Here is a 24,338-nt window from a genome sequence, read left to right as displayed (position 1 = left end):
CGCCAAAATATGCGAAACAAATACACTTTCTACCATTGACCCTTTCACCACGATAATGCAAAAATAAATTTAATTTGTTCGCGATATTTTTGAGTCCTTTTAATATTAAAAAATGTCACAAAACTCTAAAGGAACATTTGAGGAAGATATTATTTTCGATAGAATTGGTATGGTGGGTAATAAAAATTTTTGTGAAAATAAAAATTTTAAAAACAGATTTGTTAGAAGGCTTTAAAAACGATTATCTGCTATTCTACTCGCGAAAGACCACTACTTATTTTGAAGAAACGCGAAAATTGCTGATTTGCTTTTCTTTTTTATTTTCTTAAACATGGAAATTTGACAAAAGACAATTGATTTTCAACAGCATTGCCATATTGAAATTGCTAAATTCAGTTTAAATTTCCTTTGATTTTGTGCATTAAGAATGTGGATAATGCACGAATTAATTTGAATTAAGGCAGTTAATGCAAATTACCGCTGCCGTCTGCCTAGGGTATTAAACTAAAGACGTTACCCCACGAAATGACAGGAGAATGATTAAAGAAATTGACGAACGTCCCCAAAGCAGCAACAGAAAATTGTTTTTTCTTATTAAAAAGATTTTGGAGTAAGCGTGTCACAATATATAGAAACATTTCCGATTTGTTACAGAGAACTTTTCATGCCATCTTTAGTTTTGGATGACTTTATATTTTCTGATGAGACTAAAATTATGTTGTAATATTTCGATGGGCCTCAAAAAGTATTGCGAAAACTCCTTATAGCCATGGAAAACAAAAATTTAATACATACCGTAAAGTTCGGAAAACTGTCATTTATGGTATGGGGTTGTATATCAAGCAGTGACGTTGATAACGTCCAGATTTTGGAGGAAACAATGACAGAGGAGCTTTATTCAGATGTTTTAGAAAATGATTTTACCAACAACGTCAAGAAGAAGAAAAAGTCGGGAATAGGTCGCCCACTAACAGGAGGGACTAAATAAAATGCATTAAAAAAGAATGGCAAAAGAAATATTAGAACCAATTTTTCCAAAACTACCTGAAAAACAGATAAATTTTGAATTTAGCAATTCTTTAGTTGACAGCGGAAATAATGAGTTGTTCTCCTTTTTGTTAATATTAAGAAAATTTTAGTGACATTTAGCTACATTTTTATTTTATTAATAAACATATGGAAGAATTAAACTGTTAACAAAAATATTAATAATGATATTTATTTATACCAATAAAATGCTGTTTTATTTAAAGTAATAATTTTGGTTTTGCAATAATCAAGTTGACCAACTGTACTCTCGCTAACCTAAAGGCTGAGAGTATAGAAACCCTTCATCCTATGGTGAATGGCATAACAAATACTAGTAGTATTTATTTAAATTGGATTTGCGAATAAAATACTTAGTTGGTTATGTTTCCTTTAAATAAATAAAAAACACATCTTCGTTGTTGTAATTATAATGTAAATTGCGATCCTCTTTTTGTAAATAGAGACTATTTATAGATAATGTGTTACCCACAATAAACAGTGTTTTATATTAAATTTTAATGAATACGCCCGCATGCAAATATTTCTAAAGCACGCAACCGCCTCATACATTAACCGCCTAAGTCCAATGAACCTCAATTTAAGTTTTATAATCTGTTTTCCAACAAAAATACGGAGAATCCGCACGAATGACAATTTTTTTAAAGTAAACAAAATGAAAGGACAGCAAGTGCAATTATTAGTGTCCGTCAGTGTAATGCCTACAGTGCGGTTGAATAAAATAGCACATGAGGCATATGCCATACGGAAATGGTGGTTCATTTTCATATATAGATCTTGCCAATTTTTCAGACATTCGAACATGACACACCCGATTAGTTTGGATTTGAATATATTTGTTTAAAGCACGTTTCCATTTTCTTTTACTTTGGTGTTCTGTGTGGGTGAAATTTTCTTGTAAAATGTCAGCACGTATTTATCAAGTTTTTGTATGTTTTTAATGTTACAATTACCTTTCGTATTTGTGCTATTTGAAAATTGATAATGTATTTCATTAAATATACATATTCGTATATATGTACGTATTACATACAAATGTCGATTAATGAAAGAGAAAAAAGCACATTCATTGAAAAGTTCCTGGACACAAAAAAGTTGGTCAAATACAAAAAAAAAATCAAACCATTTTTTATGTAATGAAAATATAGAGACATGTGATTGAGTGTGTGTGTATGAGTGTTGATGTATGGATGTTTACACACTCACATATGTATGCCTATTTGTGTTTCCTTATCAAGATCTTTATAATGCAATTGGCAGACAGCAGATGGATATATGGCCTTATGGGAAAATGAATGGTGGACATAGAAGAATAGACAAATTTGTTGTCGTCATTAGTTTGAGCATATGCATGTTGGTCTGAATATATGTACATACTTGCATACATAGGTATGTATATATTTGGTGTTTTTCGTGTCGAGTCAATGCGTTATCCTTGTTAATGTCCTTTAACATGTGCATGCGAATTTATACAAACATTTACTTTTTACGCCCTCCTCAGTTCTTCGACATGTAGTGATTAGTTTTTTTTTCTCGTTCGAAAATATAGATCACTTACACTATAGAGCTGGCAAAAAATCGATGTCACTATCGATAATATCGATTGTTATTTAAAAATTCAATATCGATAGATAGTTTTACCTATCGATATTATCGGAATAAAAACACCTAACCTGAAATTCATTGAAATAAATAGAAATTTCGCTACTTTTCGGTTATGTGTGTGTGAGAAAGTAAGCCCGTAGTCACACGTACACATTTTTCGGTAAAGTAAAATGTATTTTTTTATATTTTTTATAAAATAAAAGCAATTGTTTATTCTGCCTCACATTTCTGTGAACTACTTGTGCAAAATTTCAAGAAAATCATTGACATTTCTGTCATTTTCATTTCCAAATTAATGGTGATATCAGCTTAACGATAATATCGATAGCAATCGATATTTTAAAACATTATATCGAAAATATCTAATGTTGGGAATATCGATGGTTTGCCAGCTCTATTACACTATTCTGCCATGATTATGCACAAATGAATTCTCATATGAAAACAAGATAGGATTTTAAAAAATTAAAAAACATGTAGACTTTTCAATAAAGATTTAAAAAAAATCAGCTGCAAAGAAATTGTTTACGTGATAGCTGTGGTACATAGCACGACTTTAAAAACGGTAACGAAAGAACATTTTATTATAATTTTATATTGAAAGGGACATCTTTAAGTTCATTCAGTAAGTTTGTTCTTGTACAATTTTAAATAATTTGGTGTAGAATGCCCTTCTACGGGACACAGTTTCAACTATTGCGGAAAATGAATGAATCATTGATTATTAATTACTAAAAAAAAATTTGATAACGCCCGAAGAGAGAAAACATGAACAACCCGTTTTAGATTGGAACTGAATTTCTGTAAAATGATAAAGGGTGTCCCAACTGGAACGCAATTTTTCAATTTGGCGCCATTCGAACTGTCATTGTTTGACATTTGAACAATTGTTATTGTTTGCTAGTAGAAGGTACGAGGTTAGTAAAAATTGAGCGCTACACGAATGAACAACGCATTATCATTCGTATTGGAGAGACAAAATGAAAATGCTGATTTTGTCGATAAAATCATCTTCAGTGACGAGGCCTATTTACATCTTGATGGCTTCGTCAATAGGCAGAATTGTCGCATTTGGGGTGAGGAAAATCCTAGAATGATTCACGAGAAGCAAATGCATCCTCAACGTGTCACTGTGTGGTGTGGTTTTTGGGCTGCACGATGGGGCCAATGACAGGTTTTCGAGGCAACAAATCACTGGGTTAAGTTAGACCTTCCAAATTTTGTACAGATGTTTATAATGGGCTTAGAAACTAATATGCCAAATTTGGTTCACATCGGTTCATATATACATATAGCTCCCGTATATAAGTTCGTCCGATTTCAAGCAATTGATGGACCAAACACGCAAATTCTGCCCAATTTTTATGCGATTTGGGAAATACCACGGAATTAGGACTACAAATAAGTTTGCCAAGTTATATTGAAATCGGTTCAGATTTTGATATTGCTCCCATATATATTTTCGCCCGATTTTAGGTATTTGGTTACCAATCCCGCTATGTATGTCCAATCTTGATGAAATTTGCAATGTGTGACGGATTTTGGTCTAGAAACATTTTTAGCAAATCATATTGAAATCGGTTCAGAATTGGATATAGCTCCCATATATATGTTCGCCCGATTTCAGGAAAATGATTGACCAAGCATGCAAATTCCATCAAATTACAATAACATTTGGAAAATGTTACGGAATTCGGACTACAAATAAGTTTGTCAAGTTATATTGAAATCGGTTCAGATATAGAAATAGCTCCCCTATATACATATGTTCAAATTTCATGGTTTTGTCTGTGCTTTGTTATAAGTTAATAAAAAAAGGTTCCAAATTTATTAAAAATCGGCTAAGATTCCGCCACAAAAGCCAAAGTTTGCGATATCTTTGAAATTATATATTATTATTATTATATACGTCTATTAAATTTTTCCGAAATCCAATTGGTAACATTAATGGGTTTCCGATTATTCGCCAACCAAAACATAAAAATGTCCATATTTTTAAGTATTACGACATCTGAAATCAGATTTTTATGAAAAGGCGCAGATAGGCGCAGCTAATTTTTTCACAAAATGATAGTACACATTAATACCTTTCACCACATATATATAATATCCTAGATCTACCTAGATCTCAAAAGTTATACTCCAGAGAACACATGGATAACAAAGCAAAATACTCCAAAAAAGACATAACATCTTAAATCAAAAATACATTTACCACACATAACATTTTTATTATTTGTTAACACTATCTTATTTTACATACCCATTGAAGAGCTTTCCAGGTTTAAAAAATATAAAAATGTTGAAATGTTCTTTTTGGCGTCTAAAATGCTTTCACTACTTATTTTTAATGAATGTCGGAAAATGATGCATAAGAAAATATGTCACCATTGCCAGATCAGTATGTCGCTATGTGATGTTACCAGATTGATTTATTTTTTAATTTTTAGTGATTCAGAGTGTTGGCAATCGAAATCCGTTATTATTTTTTTCAAATTGTTCACTTCAAAAATTGACTTTTTGCCTCGAAAACCTGCTATTGGCCCCATCGTGGGCTGGAGGAATCATTGGACCTTTTTTATGAAAATGAGGCAGGTCAATCGCAAATGGTGTTCGGTATAGTGAAATGATAACCAGTTTGTTCTTGCCTAGAATTGAAGAAATGAATGTAGAGGGCATGTGGTTTCAACAAGACGGCGCCACATGTCATACAGCCAGAGAAACAATTCAATATCTTCATCATTCATTTACAATGACGATCATATTGACTGTAATTTGGCACGGTGAGTGTACAATTTTGGTTGTTAGCCGAAAGTGGACTGTAGATTCTTTTTTGGAGTAGCGGTGGCAACTTCCTCAACTGCAAGTATGGTTAGCGGTAACCAAGAAAAAAAAGACTTTGGTTTTCTTATTAAAAAAATACAAAAAAAAATGTGGCAGACTTTATTGGTTTGACTTCTTGTCGTGTTCTTTTCTCTGAAGCAAGTGAAGTATATTTTTTTTGAGACATATTTGAAAGTGGTAATTATTGTGCATTGAGTGAAAGCTCTTTGCGTACAAGGTTACCAGATGAGAGAGATTTTATAATTCATTTGGTTACTTTAAGGGATTCATTAGGAATTCATGATTTTTGTTCTTAAGGCTATCTTAAGCGCTAATGGGTTGAACTCGCTTCAACATGCCGGGCCCTCTTGCTTGAATGCAACTTAGTAATCGCAGCCTCCGGATATGATCCAACCGAAGACCGAGCTTTGGGCGATGGGCATGTTCGCTGCTGATTGAATAAGTCCAGCTCTTAAAATTTTTTGGATTTGGTCATTCGCTAAGATTATTTCAATATTAATGGGATTGAAGAAATGTGGATCTGCTAAATCGGAGAGATGGCTATAGATTGAATGTAGTCCTTTTTCTTTCGTGGATTCCGCACACGCTGTGTTGATGTTTTTTCGAACTTCCCCATGTATTTGTATCTTCACGGTATGATCGTGGAATGATTGTAGGTTCATGGCGGCGAACGTCTTCCCAGCCCTTTGAGTAATTGGAAGTTTTAGCCTCTCCACCAGGTTTACGGAAATCTGAGTTTGTGCCATTCCTGAGTTCAACAGTAGCCGTACCTTATCACATCCTTCAGCAGTTACGAGTTTGGCTAGTGCGGTTGGTAAGAAAATGTGTCTTCTCGGGCGGCAGCTTAGTCGATCACTCACGCTAGAACGTTGGCGTTGTGCTGTTGTGGAAGTCGACGGCTTCTGTTTCCCTGATACGCTTCGCGTGTCTCGTTTGGTGGCTTGACTTCTACGAACGTTATTGCGACCTTCTGGACTGCAACTTCTGGAGGGCGATCTTTTAGAACGTGCCGTTTTGAGCTTGTAGTTGGAAGTGGGTGCAACATCGACATGCAACATCGTGTGGTGATCTTTGTCACATACCATGCATGTTCTCCTGCTTGGACAAAAATCTCGCTTGTGTGCTGTGCAAAGACAGTTAAAGCAGAATCCTTTCATGCGGGCCTCGGTACGTCTAGTGGTAACATCCATTTTTGAAAATTTAGGACAAGACTGTATGAAATGTCTTTCCTGGCAAATGCGGCATTTAGGTAAGCTGGAAATATCGCGAGATGTAAAATGTTATTAAATATGTGAGCGGGGTTTGGAATTAACAATTGGGTAGAACACAAAGCTTTACCAGCGGACGAACAATTATACCATTTTGCGTGCGAATTTGTGCAACGCGAACTCTGGCATCTTTTCCCATAAACACTTTTATGACTCGTCCAAGACGCCATTCAGTTGGAGGAAGATTGTCTTCTTTAATTACAACGAAGTCTTCTGGTGCTAAGTCACGTTGGGCTCTCTTCCATTTGTATCTTCGCTGGAGTTCGGAGATATACTCGTTTTTCCAACGCTTAGCAAAGTTTAATTGGATGCTTTTTAGTCTTTGCCAACGACTCATCAATGTTAAATTGTCTGAGTATTTCTCAGGTATTGCAATTAAAGGAGCTCCTCGTAAGAGGTGGCCGGGAGTGAGAGGGACAAGTTCGTTAGGTTCGTCAGTGAGCGGAGATAGTGGTCGGGAATTCAAAATACTTTCTATTCTGATTAATAATGTTGAAAATTCCTCGTACGTGTATTTATAGTTCCCGGCCACTTTCTGAAGGTGAGTTTTCATGCTCTTTACAGCAGCCTCCCATAGGCCACCCATATGTGGAGCATGTGGCGGAATGAAGTGCCATGTGAACCCATGCAAGCTGTATTTCGATGCAAGATGTTGTTCGGCAGAACGCAAGAATTGTTTATAATCATGGGCAAGTAAACGATTGGCTCCTATGAAATTAGTTCCATTGTCCGAGAAAACTTGACTAGGAAGCCCTCTTCGACCTACAAACCTGCTGAAAGTGCCGAGAAAAGCTTCGGATGATAAGTCAGAGCAGACTTCTAAATGTACTGCTCGGGTTGAGAAACAAACAAAAATGGCGGCGTAGCCCTTCTGCAGTTTAGCATTTCGCAAGCGGGAGGTTTTGAGGTCAAAGGGACCAGCGAAGTCAAGACCAGTGTTTGTAAAGGGCAATGAGAAAGTACAACGTTCAGGAGGTAAAGCAGACATTATTTGAGTTTGAAATCTATGTTTGTAAATAGTGCATGTGTTGCACATACGGATGCATGAACGAACTGCGTTCTTAAGACGCGTAACAAAAAATTCTTGTCGGATGGCTCTTAGCATGACTTGATGTTCAGCATGCAGTAGAATTGTATGTGTGAAATTAATGAAGAGTTTGCAAAAGCGAGATTTTTCTGGCAAAATTATAGGGTGTCTTTCATGATAGCTCATATCCGTATTTGCTAGACGGCCGTTTACACGAAGTAACTTATTTTCATCAAGGAACGGATTCAGAGTTAAGAGTCGGCTTTTTTTCGGTATAGGTAAATTTGATTCAAGTGCGTGATATTCCCAGGGATAATAGTTTTTTTGAGCTAAGCGGATGAGATGATATTTTGCAAATGTTATTTCTTGACCCAATAGATGATCTTTTTGTAAAGCAACTGTCGTCATTTTTCTACATCCATGTATGAATCGAAGAACGTACGCGAAAATTCTTAAAGCCCGGTTTAAGGAGGAATATCTTTCAAGAAATTCATCACTGCCAGTTTGAGTAAAGAGTGCAATAACCTTTCTCTCTAATTCGGGTTCTTTTGGTATAAATTTCTTAGGCCATTGTTCTGGTTCTTCGTTCAACCATCTTGGGCCATGCCACCAGAGTTCATTCGATTGTAATTCGTTTGCCGTACATCCCCTAGTTCCTAAATCAGCGGGATTATCTCCAGAGGGTACATGTCCCCAGGTTGCGTTTTCTACATTTTCCAAGATTTCAGAAACTTTGTTTGCGACAAAGGTTTTCCAATGATAGGGTGGTTTACTGATCCACGATAGAGCAATTGTGGAATCAGTCCATAAGAATATGTCAGGTGTAGTGATTTCTAAATTTCTGAGTACAGATTTAAGTAATTTCGATAACATTGCTGCACCACATAACTCCAGCCTAGGCAGACTTACAGTTTTTAATGGGGCAACCTTACTTTTGGAAACGAGCAAATGAGTAGACGGAACATTTTCTTTTGAAACAGATCGAATGTATAAACAAGCACAATAAGCTTTCTCCGATGCATCACAGAATCCGTGAATTTGAACTTTATTGTCCGGGGAGTAATGAATCCAGCGAGGTATTTGTATGTTCTGTATGTCGGAGAAATTTGAAATGAAAAAATTCCATCTTTCGAGTGAATGTGGTTTTATTTCTTCGTCCCAGTTAGTACCGTCGATCCAAAGCTGTTGCATTAATATTTTCGCCACAACAATAATTGGTGCCAGCCACCCTGCGGGATCGAACAGTTTAGCAACAATTGATAAAACCATGCGTTTTGTAATGGAAATAGCGGGTAGATTGACGTATTCAACATTGTAAAAGAAATAATCCATCATTGCGTTCCAACGTACACCTAGTGTTTTTGTTTCGCTGGCATCTTCTAGTTTTAGGAAGTCTTCAGAGAGAAGGTCTTCGGTTGGTAAATCTCGTAAAATTTGAGAGTGATTAGATGTCAATTTCTTTAATGGAAATCCTGCTGAGTTCAATAACTCAATCAGTTCATGAAGGTATGACTTTGCCTCGGTAAGGGAATGTGCACCGGACAAAATGTCATCAACGTATATTTGGGTTTGAAGGATTTTGGAAGCGGATGGATGTGACAGTTTGTTATCTTCGCTTAATTGCAACAAAGTTCGGATTGCAAGATAGGGCGCACAATTTACCCCAAAGGTAACCGTTTGTAAACAGTAATCCTGAATTTTTTCTACTGAAGAAGTGCGAAACAGAATTCTTTGGAATTGTTGGTCTTCTTCGCAGACAAGAATCTGGCGATACATTTTTTGAATATCGCCATTGAAAACGTATTTAAATAATCTCCATCGTAGTATCACGTTCATAAGATCGTTTTGCAAAGTTGGGCCAGTGTGAAGCATATCGTTTAATGAGAATCCACTTGATGTTTTCTTTGATGCGTTAAAAACGACTCTCACTTTGGTGGTAGTTCTTTCTGGCTTGACGACAGCGTGATGAGGAAGGTAGAATGACCCAAAATGGGAATCTTGAACAATTTCTAAACTGGATGTTGGTTTCATGTGATCCAGAAGCAAATATTCGGACAATACTTTGTTATACTCAGAAGCCAGTTCGTAATTCTTTTCTAGGGTTTTTTCCAGGTTCAGAAATTGACCCATGGCGGCTCGTCTGGAAGCCCCAAGATACTGATCGGGAGTTAAATCCTGGCGAAAAGGCAACTTAACTATATATCTGCCATCTGAACTTCGTTTTACATTTCTTTTGTAGTGTTCCTCACACCAAATGTCAGTCACAGACATGGACTTTTGATCGGGTACGTTTTCTATTTCCCAGAACCTTTTCAAATCTTCGTTTAGTGGGTCAACAGTGACCGTCCAAGAGGCGAATGAGAGTACACAATTTGGTGTGGGTTTACCACTAATGATCCAGCCCAATTCTGTATCTTGAGCCATAAGATCCCCGCATATCTGCTTGTGCAATCCTGGCTTTATTATTGTTGGTAGAATATCACTGCCGATTAGCAAGTCGATGGGCGCCGGGTTAAAGAAGCTTGGATCTGCTAGGTCTAAGTTCTTCAAGTAGGAGAAGTCATGTATTGCGGTAGGAGCGGTGGGCATTAAATGGTTAAGATTTGAAATGACTATGGCATTTGTCCTAATTTTGAAGTCCGACTTCTTCGATTTTAATGTAAGTAGACAGATTTTTGATGCATTTTCGAGAATTGTACCACCCAGACCAGAAATCATTGTACAAGTTTTTTTGTGGGAATTTGTAATCGGTTGACGATACGATGCGAAATAAAGGACTCTTGTGAACCTTGATCAATGAACGCTCTAATAGGAAACAATATTCCATGGTGTTCAAGATCCAACAAAGCTGTAGGCAGAACGGTTCTTTCACCCGATTGTGAAAAATGGTTTTGAACCTGGATGGAATTGGAGTAAGCGGCAGCTGATGTGGATGGCTGTTCGTCATTAAAAGTTTCGACATGGTAAGACTGAGAAGCGGATTTAGGCATTTGCCAGGTTGGTTTGGGTCGTTGACCCGCAGGCTTGGTATATGAGACACCCTCATCAGGGTGTAACATTGTGTGATGCGGTTGCTTACATGTTTGGCATACATGTTTGCTCTTGCACTTCTTTACGAGATGTCCATACGACAAGCAATTCTCACAGATCTTATTTTCGGAAATGAACTTCTTTTTTTCGGAAAGTGACCATGAGCGAAATACTGAGCAAGTTCGTACAGAATGGTCTTGTCGACATACCTTACAGGATTTATGGGAAGTGTCAGTATATGCATTGTACGTGTGAACTCTGTTTGCAGAGGAATTATTGGTAGGTTTTTTCATATCGTAAATGGACTCAATCATATTAAGGCGTTTGGATATGAATTCGTCCAACTGATCCCAAGATGGCATTTCTTTGTGGTTAGATAGGGAATTTTCCCACGCAGTGAGAGTTTCCTCTGGCAACTTTGAGGACACCCAGTAAACCAGAATCGGATCCCAAGATATGACAGATATGTTATAAGTTCGCAGGACCGAGAGACAATTATTTATAGTGTATTGCAGATTTCGTAATGCATTCCCTCTTTCACTTGACACCTGATTCATCTCGAAAATTTTCCTCAGCTGATGATTAACCCAGATATGCCCATTGCTTGATCCTGATCATTTTAAAAGTATTTTTATATAATTTTAGAAGCAAATGTGAAATAATATCAGTATGTTTATATGTTTTTTAAAAATTTTTTGAAAAAAGTGGTTTTTGAGGCCACTTTTGGACACAGGGTTTTATCATATAACTGGGAGTTATGGGACACAAAACATTTGACATATAGTCCAAAGACACCTTTTCGGCATCTAGTTAACGTTTTTTCGTAGTAGGCTCCACATCGTGTATGTTTTCGTTATAAAATTACCCAATAATTAATCGGTCATAACGCAAATCATTGTAAAAACTAAGCGATCGGTGGCAACTTCGGTGAACTAGACCTCAAAACTCAAAAATAGTAGCTCAAAATAATGGAATCACATAATATCCCAAGAGCTACTGATGTGTGCTGAGTATATCACCAAAATAAACGGTACTTTGATAAACATAACATATCAAATTAGCAAGAATTTTGTGTGTCCTATATATAGGACGCTGGGCATATCTGGGTTAATGAGGATTCGCTTGTTTTCATATCGTTGACGTAAGGCCTCCCATGCTAAGTCGAAGTTGTTATCAGTTAAGGGGAACCTTTTCACAATTTGGTTTGCTTCGCCTCTTGTTTTGGCTCGCAAATAAAACAATTTTTGTGCTGGAGATAATTTTTTATGCTTAGAGTAGATAGCAGTGAACATATCCCTAAAGCTGGGCCACTTATCGTAACCTCCGCTAAATATCTCGGTGTCGCAAGGTATTAATTTTAAGGAAAAATCAGTATCATTTTGAATACTTTGGCTGACATTGGTATGTGAATCGGACTTTTCGGATTTTTGCTTTTCAATTTGCAGAAGATCAAGAATTGACGCTTTACAATTTTTGTAGGATTTGCACGATTCGATAAATTTTCCATGAATTGAGTCCCTCATTTCATCGGATAACTCAGAGGTTTCAGAAGTCATTTCATTTTCATGTATTTGGACGAGTTGACGCCATCGCCTTTCGAGATCGTCCAACTCTACTTGCAAACTAGAGGCAGTGTGATCCTCTATGGGAGCTTGTTGGAAATTAGCGCAGAAGGTTACCACCTGGTCAGAAAAAAATATGAATTTATGTGGATGCTTTCCACTATTGTTTGAATTGGTTGCACTATTTGTAGACATGGTGGGAAACGGTCAGATAGATATCCAATAAATCACAATTAAATTTATGTTCTACGAGTTGAATCTGCCAATAAAAGGAGCTTATTCTGCTCAGAATAATCCAAATTGACCAAGTACTCAACCTTTAAATAGAACGTAGCGACAGTAAAACCTTTGGCACTTTCGACAACTATTTATCCTTTGCAGAGGAAACAAATTGAAGCGAAAGTCCTAAAAGGCAATAAATGATGTGAAGGAATATCAAACACAACTAAAGTAAACCAAAATGCATTCAACCCTCAATTTTTGTGGTTGAAAACTGCACTGTAAACCCCTTATTTGCCAACAAATTAAACCGTTTTCACAAATTTTATACTGAGAATTTCGATTTCAAAACCATTGAATCGGAATATTCGTTGTTTTTTTTTTTTTTTTTTGTAATGCGTAGCTTATACTCGATGGATTCGACCAGGAGCCAAAATAATAAGGTATATCTCAAGATATCATGAGCTACTTCGGTAAAACTAAACAGTTGGTTTACTCACGTACAACCATCCCAAATATCAAAATTCCTTTAAGTAGATTCCGTACAATTTCGGTAATTGTAAATTCTGTGTGTTGGATTCAATTGTTCAAAGCGTAGTGATGAAAAGTCCACAGTATTGGAAATGGCTTACCAAAATAACAATCATAAATATCACAATGACGTACTTTTTAATGCCGAGTTCCTATTCTTTGTTAGAGTGTTTATGAATAAAATTTGAAACAACTAGTCCCCAGTAGAGTGCTTTTGAGAGTAATAATAAGATGTTTCACCTCAGATTTCGTCAACAAAAATTTTTCTACTATGAAGTTAGAAAAAGGGAGAGTTTATGAGGTTGCTAACCATTAGAAATCGACCAGTCTTTGTTGCATACAAAACTAAACCTCAGTCAACAGATATACTGCAACCCATTGAAATGTCGAATAAAACTCTGTTTTTCCGTCAACTTGTGATTGATATTTTGCGCTCTTCCTTGTTGTTTTGTTGTTTGATTTTACGTTTAATTCGGAGATGAACACGGAGAGAGTGTAAATCTAAGGTCGGTAGGTGGTTGGTTTAATTTACGCTACCGTAAATGCAACATGCTCTTAAGTGTTTGTAGTCCAGCAATACACCGAAGTTTGTTGTAATCTTTGAATTAATTCTTCTTGAAGAATTGTTGGAATTACAATTTCATTTTAAAAAAAGATGTAGAATCTTTAGTGAAAACCCAAGAAAAATACGAAAAAAAGTTTCTCTTACATACAATTGTGAGCAGTCCTGGTTTAATTAGTATCGAGCGAATGAGTATAACAAATCAATGAAAAGAATCTGGAAATGTGTTTTTCTCTTTCGATTGTATGAGACTTATACTTCCGAATGTTTACCAAAGAAAATAACTATTAAACTCAACTACAGGTTAAGCAAGCGTTATGAGTTGGTGCGTATTTATGGTTCAATAGAAAGTCACCAATCTCTCTCTGTACGCTGGTCCGGCTCGAAGGACCATGTACAATTTTGGTTGTTAGCCGAAAGTGGACTGTAGATTCTTTTTTGGAGTAGCGGTGGCAACTTCCTCAACTGCAAGTATGGTTAGCGGTAACCAAGAAAAAAAAGACTTTGGTTTTCTTATTAAAAAAATACAAAAAAAAATGTGGCAGACTTTATTGGTTTGACTTCTTGTCGTGTTCTTTTCTCTGAAGCAAGTGAAGTATATTTTTTTTGAGACATATTTGAAAGTGGTAATTATTGTGCATTGAGTGAAAGCTCTTTGCGTACAAGGTTACCAGATGAGAGAGATTTTATAATTCATTTGGTTACTTTAAGGGATTCATTAGGAATTCATGATTTTTGTTCTTAAGGCTATCTTAAGCGCTAATGGGTTGAACTCGCTTCAACAGTGAGTGCTTAATATATCCTTGCAAAAAATTGTCGACTCCAATATAACCCACAATTTCGAGTATTTACCCAAATGGTGAGTAAAATAGTTTTTACTGCCAAACTAATTGACGTAGGATAACAAAATTTGGCTCAAATGGTTTTTATATCAACATAACTTTAGGAATTGATGAAATGATTATAAATTGGTTTTTAGTCTTCGATGTGTGTATTGTGGGTATAGGTGCAATTTTTAATTAATTTTGGGGGATTTTTACTATTTTGAGGATTTTGGCTTATTTTTTCATACAAAAATAGTAATTCGACACAAGAACAAATATGACATTTTAGAAGAAGGACGTTAAAAAATTGTATGAAATATTTTCATTTCCCCTCCCTCCATTGCTTACGTCCCTGGCGTGTACGAATGACCTTTTTGCTATTAATGTCGGGACGGAGCCGACAATGTGATACCCTACACCACTACCCCTGTTCATAAGATCTTCACGGTAAACATTTTTAGGGAGATACTATCGATTTCATCACAAACTATTTTAATATTCGTTTTTTAGCCACAGCAATGAACTGAGAAAATTTGTTCATCGCGTGAAAAATAATTGTGGCCTGTAGAGCGATTTCCTGAAAATTCGTTTCGGCCCCCATACAAAGAACTATGGAAATAAAAGTCCGTCTGGGGGGACGGAAATTCGTATACTTAAGCGTCTTTGGAATCAATTGGGATAAATTTAAAGCTCAGAATTTCTTCTTTAATATTGGTCACTTTGTTGAAATGCGCCCAACCAAAGCTGAGATATTCGTCATTACAATTCAAATCAAAACAAGTAAAACGGCGTTAAGTTCGGCCAGGCCGAACTTGTTATACCCTCCACCACGAGTTGTATAGAAGTAAAATGGAACAATTAGTTTCCTTTCGTTTATGAAGAAGACTAAATACCAAATTCAGCAAGTTCGGTAAAACAATGTGCCTAACTTTCAAAATACCGAAATTCGGGAGGTCGATCTATACCCACAAATTTATGGCGGAAAGTTTTGAGACCCAAAGAAGACTAAATACCAATTTTCCAATATTTCGGTAAAACCTTCAAAATACCGAAAATCATGAGGTACGCTTCTATGGGAGATATAGGAACTCGCGGACCTATACTGATAATTCTCTTCTGGAATATTTTATAAGCCCATGGAAGACTAAATAACAAATTTCAGTCTTTCGGTGGGATATTTACGTCACAACCTTCACAATTACGAAAATCGGGAAGTATAGTTCTACGGGGGCTATATCGAAACGTAGACCTATACCGACGAATTTCAGTAAGAAAGGCATATACAACAAAGACTAAATACCAAATTTCAGTCATTTTGGTGGGTTGCTGTGGCCACAACCTACAAAATACTGACAAATTTCATATGGCGCAAGTTTAATACCCCAAATGAAGACCAAATGCCAAATTTCAGCCATTTCGGTGGGTTATTGTGGCCACAACTTTCAAAATACCGAAAATCGGGAGGTACCGTTCTATGGGGGCTATATGAAAGCGTGGACCTATACCGACAAATTTCTGGGTGAAAGTTCTGTACCCCCAAGGAAGACTAAGTACCAAATTTCAGCAATTTCGGTTTGATTATGAGGCTAAAACCATCAAAATACCGAAAATCAGGTGGTACTGTCTATGGGGGCTATATCAAAACGTGGACCTATACCGACAAATTTCATATGGAACGTTTAATACTCCAATTGAAGACGAAATGCCAAATTTCAGCCATTTTTGTGGATTGTTGCGGCCACAACCTTCCAAATACCGAAAATCGGGAGGTACCGTTCTATGGGGCTATATGAAGGCGTGGTCCTATACCAACAAATTTCTGGGGGAAAGATTTGCACCCCCAACGAAGACTAAGTACCAAATTTCAGTTTTTCGGTATGATACTTACTTACTTACTTAGCTGGCCCATTACAGAACATTTGTTCTATAGGCCGAACTAAGAAGAGATCTCCATTCCTCTCTATTTGTTGCTTTGCTCTCTGGAATACCGCGCCTTGTCATCTCATCATCCACTTGTTTGCGCCATCTATTCCTTGGCCTGCCAATTCTGCGTGCACCGCCATGTGGCATGTATTCATACGCCTTTTTAGTGGGTTCATCATCGCTCATTCTTTTGATATGGCCTAGCCAACGCAATCGCTGCATCTCGATACGTTTAGCAATATTGATGTCGTTGTATAGCAGATACAGCTCGTGGTTCATGCGACGTCGATATTCACCGTCAACGCAGATTGGTCCGTAGATCTTTCGAAGAATTTTTCTCTCAAACACACCAAGCACTGCCATGTCTGCTTGCGCAAGTACCCAGGCTTCGGAGCCATACATCAGCACGGGTAGTATCAGTGTTTTGTAGAGCGTTATTTTTGTTTGACGAGATGTGGCTTTGTTTTTAAACTGCTTACTTAATCCAAAGTAGCATCTGTTGGCCAATACAATTCTTCTTTTTATTTCACAACTGATGTCGTTTGTTGTGTTGACGGAGGTGCCGAGGTAGACGAAGTCTTTTACTACCTCAATATTATAGGAACCAACTTCCACAGTCGGTCCGAGCTCAATGGACGCATTGCGCGTCGACACCATCAACTTGGTCTTCTCACCGTTTACCGCCAGACCCACTTTAGCAGATTCTCCTTCGACTTTTATAAAGGTATCAGTTACTTCTTTTACTGATCGACCCATGATGTCTATATCATCAGCATAAGCAAGTAACATGTGACTATTGGTGTAGATTGTGCCACTTCTTTTGACGTTTGCCTCTCGTATAACCTTTTCTAGCAGGATGTTGAAGAGGTCACACGAAAGGCTGTCTCCTTGTCTGAAACCTCTTTTGGTACCAAACTCTTCGGAGAGGTTCTTTCCTATTTTAACTGAGGACCTCGTGTCAGTTAAAGTCATTTTACAAAGCCGGATGAGCTTTGCGGGAATACCAAATTCAGACATGGCTTGGAATACCTTTGAGCGCAGCGGACTGTCGAAGGCTGCTTTATAATCGACAAAAAGGTGGTAGGTGTCGATCTGCATCTCTTGGGTCTTCTCCAGGATTTGCCGCAGGGTAAATATCTGGTCAATGGTGGACTTGCCAGGTCTAAAGCCGCATTGGTATGGTCCAATAATCTCGTTGACCATTGGCTTTAGTCGTTCGCACAATATCCCTGACACGATCTTGTAGGCAATAGGGAGTAGACTTATGCCCCTATAGTTAGAGCATACAGTCTTATCTCCCTTCTTGTGGACGGGGCACAGGATACTCAGGTTCCAATCGTCGGGTACTCGTTCTTCCTGCCAGATGGTGCTAACTAGCTGATGAATACACCTTATCAGCGTGTCGCCTCCGGTTTTGAACAGCTCGGCTGGTAAGCCATCGGCCCCTGCTGCCTTATTATTCTTCAGCCGATTTATTGCTGTCTTTACCTCATCTTGGCTGGGCGGTATACATTCAATACCATCTTCTAGGAATGGGACTGTGGTATCTTCGTCGTCTTCGCTGCTATTGGATACCAACAGATTTGAAAAATGTTCTTTCCATATCCTGAGTACACTATCTGTATCAGTTACCAAATTACCTTGCTGGTCTCTACAGGAGGATGTGCCTGTACCAAAGCCATCAGTTTGATGCTTGACTCTTTGGTAGAATTTTCGGACTTCATTCTGGCTCCTGTACATCTCGATTTTTTCACACTCCCGCTTTTCCATCTCTCTCTTTTTCCTGCGGAAAAGACGTTTCTCCTCTCTCCTTTTCTCCCTGTATCTCTCTCGTGCGCTACGCGTTGCTACGGATTGTAAAGTAGCCTTATATGCCGCATTTTTCTCTTCGGTGGCAGCACGACACTCCTCATCATACCATGGATTCCTTGGTGGAGGTCTCTGGTATCCAAGTATGGATTTTGCGGCTGTTTGCATGGAGTGGGCAATGCTTTGCCATTGCGCTGATATGTTATCGGGATGAGGAGGGCTTTGATTAAGCAATTGGGTTAGTTGAGTGGAATATGCTGTGGCTATCTGTTGTGATTGCAGCTTACCGATGTCTAACTTTCGTGTCGTGTCTGTTCGTACTTTGTTTGCTACGTTTAAGCGGGTGCGTACCTTTGCTGCAACAAGGTAGTGGTCCGAATCAATGTTTGCGCCTCGGAACGATCGTACATCCAACACGCTCGATGAATGTCTTCCATCTATCACAACATGATCAATTTGGTTTCTTGTTTTCTGATCTGGAGACAGCCAGGTGCCCTTATGAATATCGAGATGATTAAATCTGGTACTGCTAACTACCATGTTTTTTGCAGCTGCAAAGTCTATCAGTCTCATACCATTGTCAGATGTTTCACTGTGGAGACTGAATTTCCCGACTGTTGGGCCAAAGATATTCTCCTTTCCAATTTTGGCATTAAAATCGCCTAGAATGATTTTAATGTCATGGGCAGGGCAACGGTCATATGTTTCTTCTAAGCGCTCGTAAAATATATCTTTGGTCTGTTCATCCTTTTCTTCAGTGGGAGCATGAGCGCAAATAAAGCTGATGTTGAAGAATTTAGCTTTTATTCGAATTGCAGCAAGTCTTTCATTCACTGGAGTGAAGCTGGATACAAGATGTTTTAGTCTCCGACTAACTACGAATCCACAACCAAACTCATGCTTTACGTCATGGCAGCTATAATACAGTGCGTCACCTTTAGGTGTTGTTGTGACGCCTTTCCCAATCCATCGTATTTCCTGTATGGCAGTAATATCGGTCTTGTACTTTTCAAGTACGTCTGCCAATGCGAAGACTGCACCTTCTCTATAAAGAGTGCGAACATTCCAGGTGCAGATTCGCAGATCATGGTCCTTAAAACGTTTGCGGGGTTCGTCAACTTTAGAGGGGTTTGTTTTTCTTTTCTTTCGTTTTTTCATAGTAGGCTGTTTTTTCTAGGGGAGGGTTACTAACCCGACGCCCAAACCCAAGTTTTTAACGTTCTTATGGGTGAACGCGCGGCACATGTTAGCTCACTACCTTTAACGGGTGTTAAAGGCAGTTCCCCAGGTGACACCACGGGGAGGTCAGTGTCCACTTGGGATGAAAGAGGGACCAAGATAAATCCTGGGCTTTGCCATGTTAAAACCGGTCAGGACCGTTCCTTGGTATCTTCCATCCCCTACGTCGGTATGATAATGAGGCTAAAACCTTCAAAAATCATGAAATAAGTCAATTAGTTCTTCAATCGTATTTATAAAATTTTTATCACCGGTGCGACATAACCTTATTGGAATTGAACACCCTAAAATGCAAACATATATCATTTTTTCCCCAAAAAAAGATAGAAACAAACTATTTTTTGAATTGCTCTAAAGTTGAAGAAACAGATTCCATTCAGGACCTTGATATTCTTTTAGACCACAGGTTGGGCTTTAAGGATCACATCGCTTTAATCACAACTAAAGCTTATAAAAACCTTGGATTTGTTAAGCGTTGGAGTAAGGAATTCTTAGATCCCTTATTCACAAAGCAATTGTATATATCCTTTGTTAGTTCAAGTCTGGAGTATGGGTCTGTTATATGGAACCCTGCATACTCTAATCATTCTAATGCCATTAAATCTGTCCAAAAACAGTTTCTTTTGCTTTGCCTGAGAGGTCGTGAATGGAATTCACAATCTTAACCCTCAAATGAACATAGATTAAACCTAATAAAGGTGCCAACATTAAAAAGTCGTCGGTCAGTGCTGAATGTAACATTTATCCTAAACATTATTCAAAACAAAATAACTTCTGAGTTTTTATTAGACAGAATCCGCTTATGTCCCATTTAGACCCACACGTAACTACTCGCTTCTTCATATCCATTATTTTACAGCTAATTATGCAAGCAACGATCCACTACGCCGTCTACTTGTTGAATTTAGCAAATTATATAATCTTATAGATCTTATGAAAGTCGTGATTCAATAAAAAAAATTAATCATTAACACATAGTTTTTATATCAATCCTTGAAAATACTCTGTTTTTTTGTATATAATTAGTTAGTAGTTTAGTCTGTAAGGATTTTGTATCTATAGTCTTAAAAATTAAAAAAAGAATGTAATCACAACTCTTCAGAACATTCCATTCTTGTAAAAAGCCTCTACCACGCTATTTCTAGCGTATTTTTCAAAGGAAATATATGAACGATGCACTGAAATTCCAAGTATGTTTATTTTCATATTCATTTTGAGAAAGTATGATATGAAATACAGCTTAAACAGCATGAAATAAGTATTTTAGAGTTTCAGAATGTTCTAAAAAATTGCTGGGCACATTGTTTGGAAAAATTTTGCGAAAGGTTACTTGATTCAACTCCCAAAACTTTAGCTGCTACTGACCATAATCCCAGAAATTATATAACCTTCACATATATTTTATCGTTTTTGACGCACTAGATACAGTTTTTCCTAGTTCTTCTTTTTGACACATAAGGTCTTCTACATTCGGTCTCAAGACCGCGAGATAAAGCCCTGATCAGTTGAAAAAGGTTCATTTTAGCGCAGTTTAGATGAGGCTATAAAATCCAAAGTGTAAATAATAGTTTTATCCGGATTATCGAGTAGAAAAATCTCGATCATTTAACCATTATTAACAAAATACTGTTGTAAACAGGTCTATGTACATATGTATATTCCTATGCATGTATCTATTTATTATTCATATACATAGTATTGTCCCTTACATGTATACATATACATATAATAAAGACATTCACTGCTACAATACAAATTCGATTAATGAAATTATATTTTTAGGCAATTTAAGTGTTCACACTCCGGTTTCCGGTCACACTTCCACGCGAGCATACAGCGGCAATGGTGTCGTGGGTGACAATGTCAGCCGTAATAATAATGGAGCGAAATCACCACCTGTGCTACACCTCTATCCAAACAATAACTTCGTAGGGGTTGAATCACGGTGAGTATGACGTCGATTGTATGTACAAAATTTCATTTCGAAAATAATTGCTTTTTAATAGTAAGGCGACAATCAGTCAAAAGATGGTAGGTTTGAAAATCGAAATGGACATTGCTCACTATAATTTGTATGCAAAAAAACAGGTACAGTCGAACCTCGATTATCCGTCAATCAATTGTATGGGAACCTCCATTATCCGGGATAGAAAAGAACTGTTGGTTTTTGTTCCATTATCTCTATTATTCGTTACAAACTCCATTATCCGGGAGTAAAAGCACACCGTCAATTAATTTGATTAATCAAACAAAATGTAATCAAAACAAATGGAAATTCCGTTTCCATGTGTTTATGGCATGATAAAAAAAAACATGATACAAGGTCAGTTCAGGTGATCTGATGATATGTATGTATATAAAGATGCAATATTTGCTCCCATAAATTGTTCGACTTCATGGAGACCACTGGCTGCTCTATTATTTCAGAACAAGATAAATTACAAGTTTACCTAATACAAGAGAAGCTTGTAACTGAAAGGACGAAAATGCATAAGGAGAGACAAAGAACATCGAAAGAATATTTTTAAACAGTATTTATACTTATTGTTTTACGTTCTCGAATTATTTCGATGCAGATGCAAATTTCTTAATTCTTAATTTTTTTCATTTCTTTCCCTTAACAAATATATTAAAAATAAAACAGTTAAATATTATTGTATAAATGTGTACAATACAATTTCATTTTTTACTTAAAAATATGATCAAAAACTGCATAAAAAATATTGACTCTATTATCCGGGAAAGTCGATTTTCCGTAATGCTTCCGGTCCCGACCACCACGGATAATCGAGGTCCGACTGTTAGTATGTTTCTTTTTGAACTTTCACATATATCATTCTAATACGTTTTACATTAATATCCCAATAAACAATTTTTACCGAGGGCTCTGATATTAGATTCTTTTAAGAAGTTTTCCATAGTTTGTTCAGAAAATTTACGGAATTCTCAAAATTTCCCTCAGAAATTGAAGTGATCTTCACCAAGATTTCGTTTAAGAATTTCTGCACACTTTCGTGCGCTTGTTTTCGAAAATGTTGCGAGTAATCTGCACTTACTCTAATGGGAAATTTTGATTAGTTTCTCTCTCTCTCGGGAACAAAATTGTCGAACATTCACCGAGAGTTGATTTAAAGGCAAGGGAGAGATTTTTTATGTCTTCACGATATTGCTTGTTTTTTTAGTTTTTTTGCAGCTGTTAAGTGAATAAGACGTAACGGAACAAGTTATTTTGTGATGAAATTGGCACATATTTTACAATAAATGAAAGTGTAATATTGTATACAAATGGAAAATTTGTTCGCAAGAACTGTGCTTTATGATTTTATAAATGTGCAATTTAGTGGGCAGCAGCGACGAATACTATTTCATCAACATTGTAATAATAAAAAGTTATTTTAAATAAAATTCCAATTTAAACAATAACAAATTCGAATCGTATCCTAATAAACATTGAGAATTTTTGGAGAAAATATTCAGAATATCTAATAAAACATCAGAATAGTTTCCGATTTACGGATAAAATATCTATAATTTTTTTAGAATTTGTTCCGAAAATTTTCAGAATCTCGAAACAAATCTCCGAAAAGAATTCTTTTTTCTTCAGATTTTCGAATATTTCTTCAGAGTGTTATCAGAAAATCTAAACGAATTCGTGTAGAAACTAGAATGTTCTTTCCGAATTTCCCTCGACAAAACGTACCGAATTCTGCGAACCGCTTCAAACAAATTCGGACCTGTTTTGCATGCGATGACGGCATCAGAAATGGAAACTTGTGCAGAAAATACATCCGAATTCGGTACGATCTCGGCAAAAATTGTTGGCTGGGATACTACAAGCTACAAATTAAAATGGGCGTGACTGTCCTATTTCGTTTACAAAAAGTAAACTCCACTTGGAGAAACTTTTGAATATCTAAATAATTTATTAAATATAGAGGCATAAAGTTTTTCAAGAAAGCTTTATAGCTAATGGAAAACATAATTGTCAATTTATGTATTTAGTGTCAAACAGAAAAGAAATATCATTAAATGGAGCACTAGTGTTACATTTTTCAAAAAGTCACCAAAAGTTTACAATATGGCGACAAACAGTAGTTTAAAATTAGATTTCAGTGTCAACCACACAACTGTTTGTAACCAGAAGTCCCTAAAATATTTAATATATTAAAACTAAGGAAAGAAGCTAAAGGATATATTCCGTAGGAAAATGTTGTAGAAAATGTTCACTGATACAACAATTTTTTTAGTCCCATTTCGGTACGCTTTGCGGTTTCCAAGCAAAATCGTGAAAACCTAAAATGTGAACTTTGAGCGCGATTTTTTTAAAAATCCCACCTGCGATTTTTTTGTTTTTTGATTTTTCTCATCTATTAACATTGTAGTTTCAGAATCCGCAAAAACTTTGCAGGTGTAAACATATTTATTTAAAGCTAGTTCATGACATTGTTTATAAGGAGGCGATACAGTTAGTGTATTGTACCAATTTCAACTTCTATATCTCAAAAATGGTAAAACCTACGAAAAAATCATAAAGGACTATCTTTTTGAGAATTTTCACAGCTACAACATTTTCTCTAATCCGAAATGTAAAAACCTAAAACCCCCTAAAATATGCATATTTGACCTATTTTGGGTATTTTGGACCTGATATATCTATATCAAAATCCGGCCCGATTTTTAAATTTGTTTGTGGAAATCGTTTTTTAGCCACAATAATGAGCTAGTAAAGTTTTTTCATCGATTAGACCATAATTGTGGCATTTAAAGAATTTTCGTGAAAATGCACTTTTGACCCATACAAATTACTATGGAAACAAAGATCGCTAGGTTGGCACGGGTTAACATTAA

The 24,338-nt window shown here is 36.6% G+C and overlaps 1 protein-coding gene across 1 annotated transcript in view; it reads left to right on the top strand.

Moving 5' to 3' along the window:
- Nucleotides 1-24,338, top strand: part of Nep5 (M13 family metallopeptidase neprilysin 5) — a 55,521-nt gene that overhangs the window by 7,072 nt on the left and 24,111 nt on the right. The window contains exon 2 of the mRNA XM_073958611.1: nt 21,273-21,435. Within this exon, the coding sequence (XP_073814712.1) occupies nt 21,273-21,435 (163 nt within the window). The remainder of the gene's footprint in view (nt 1-21,272; nt 21,436-24,338) is intronic.

Source organism: Musca autumnalis, unplaced genomic scaffold (assembly GCF_047663935.1).
Source record: "Musca autumnalis isolate F117 unplaced genomic scaffold, ASM4766393v1 scaffold_1, whole genome shotgun sequence".
NCBI classification, from domain to species: Eukaryota; Metazoa; Arthropoda; class Insecta; order Diptera; family Muscidae; genus Musca; species Musca autumnalis.
The sequence above is the reverse complement of the archived record's forward strand: the minus strand, read 5'-3'. Positions and strand labels throughout refer to the sequence as shown.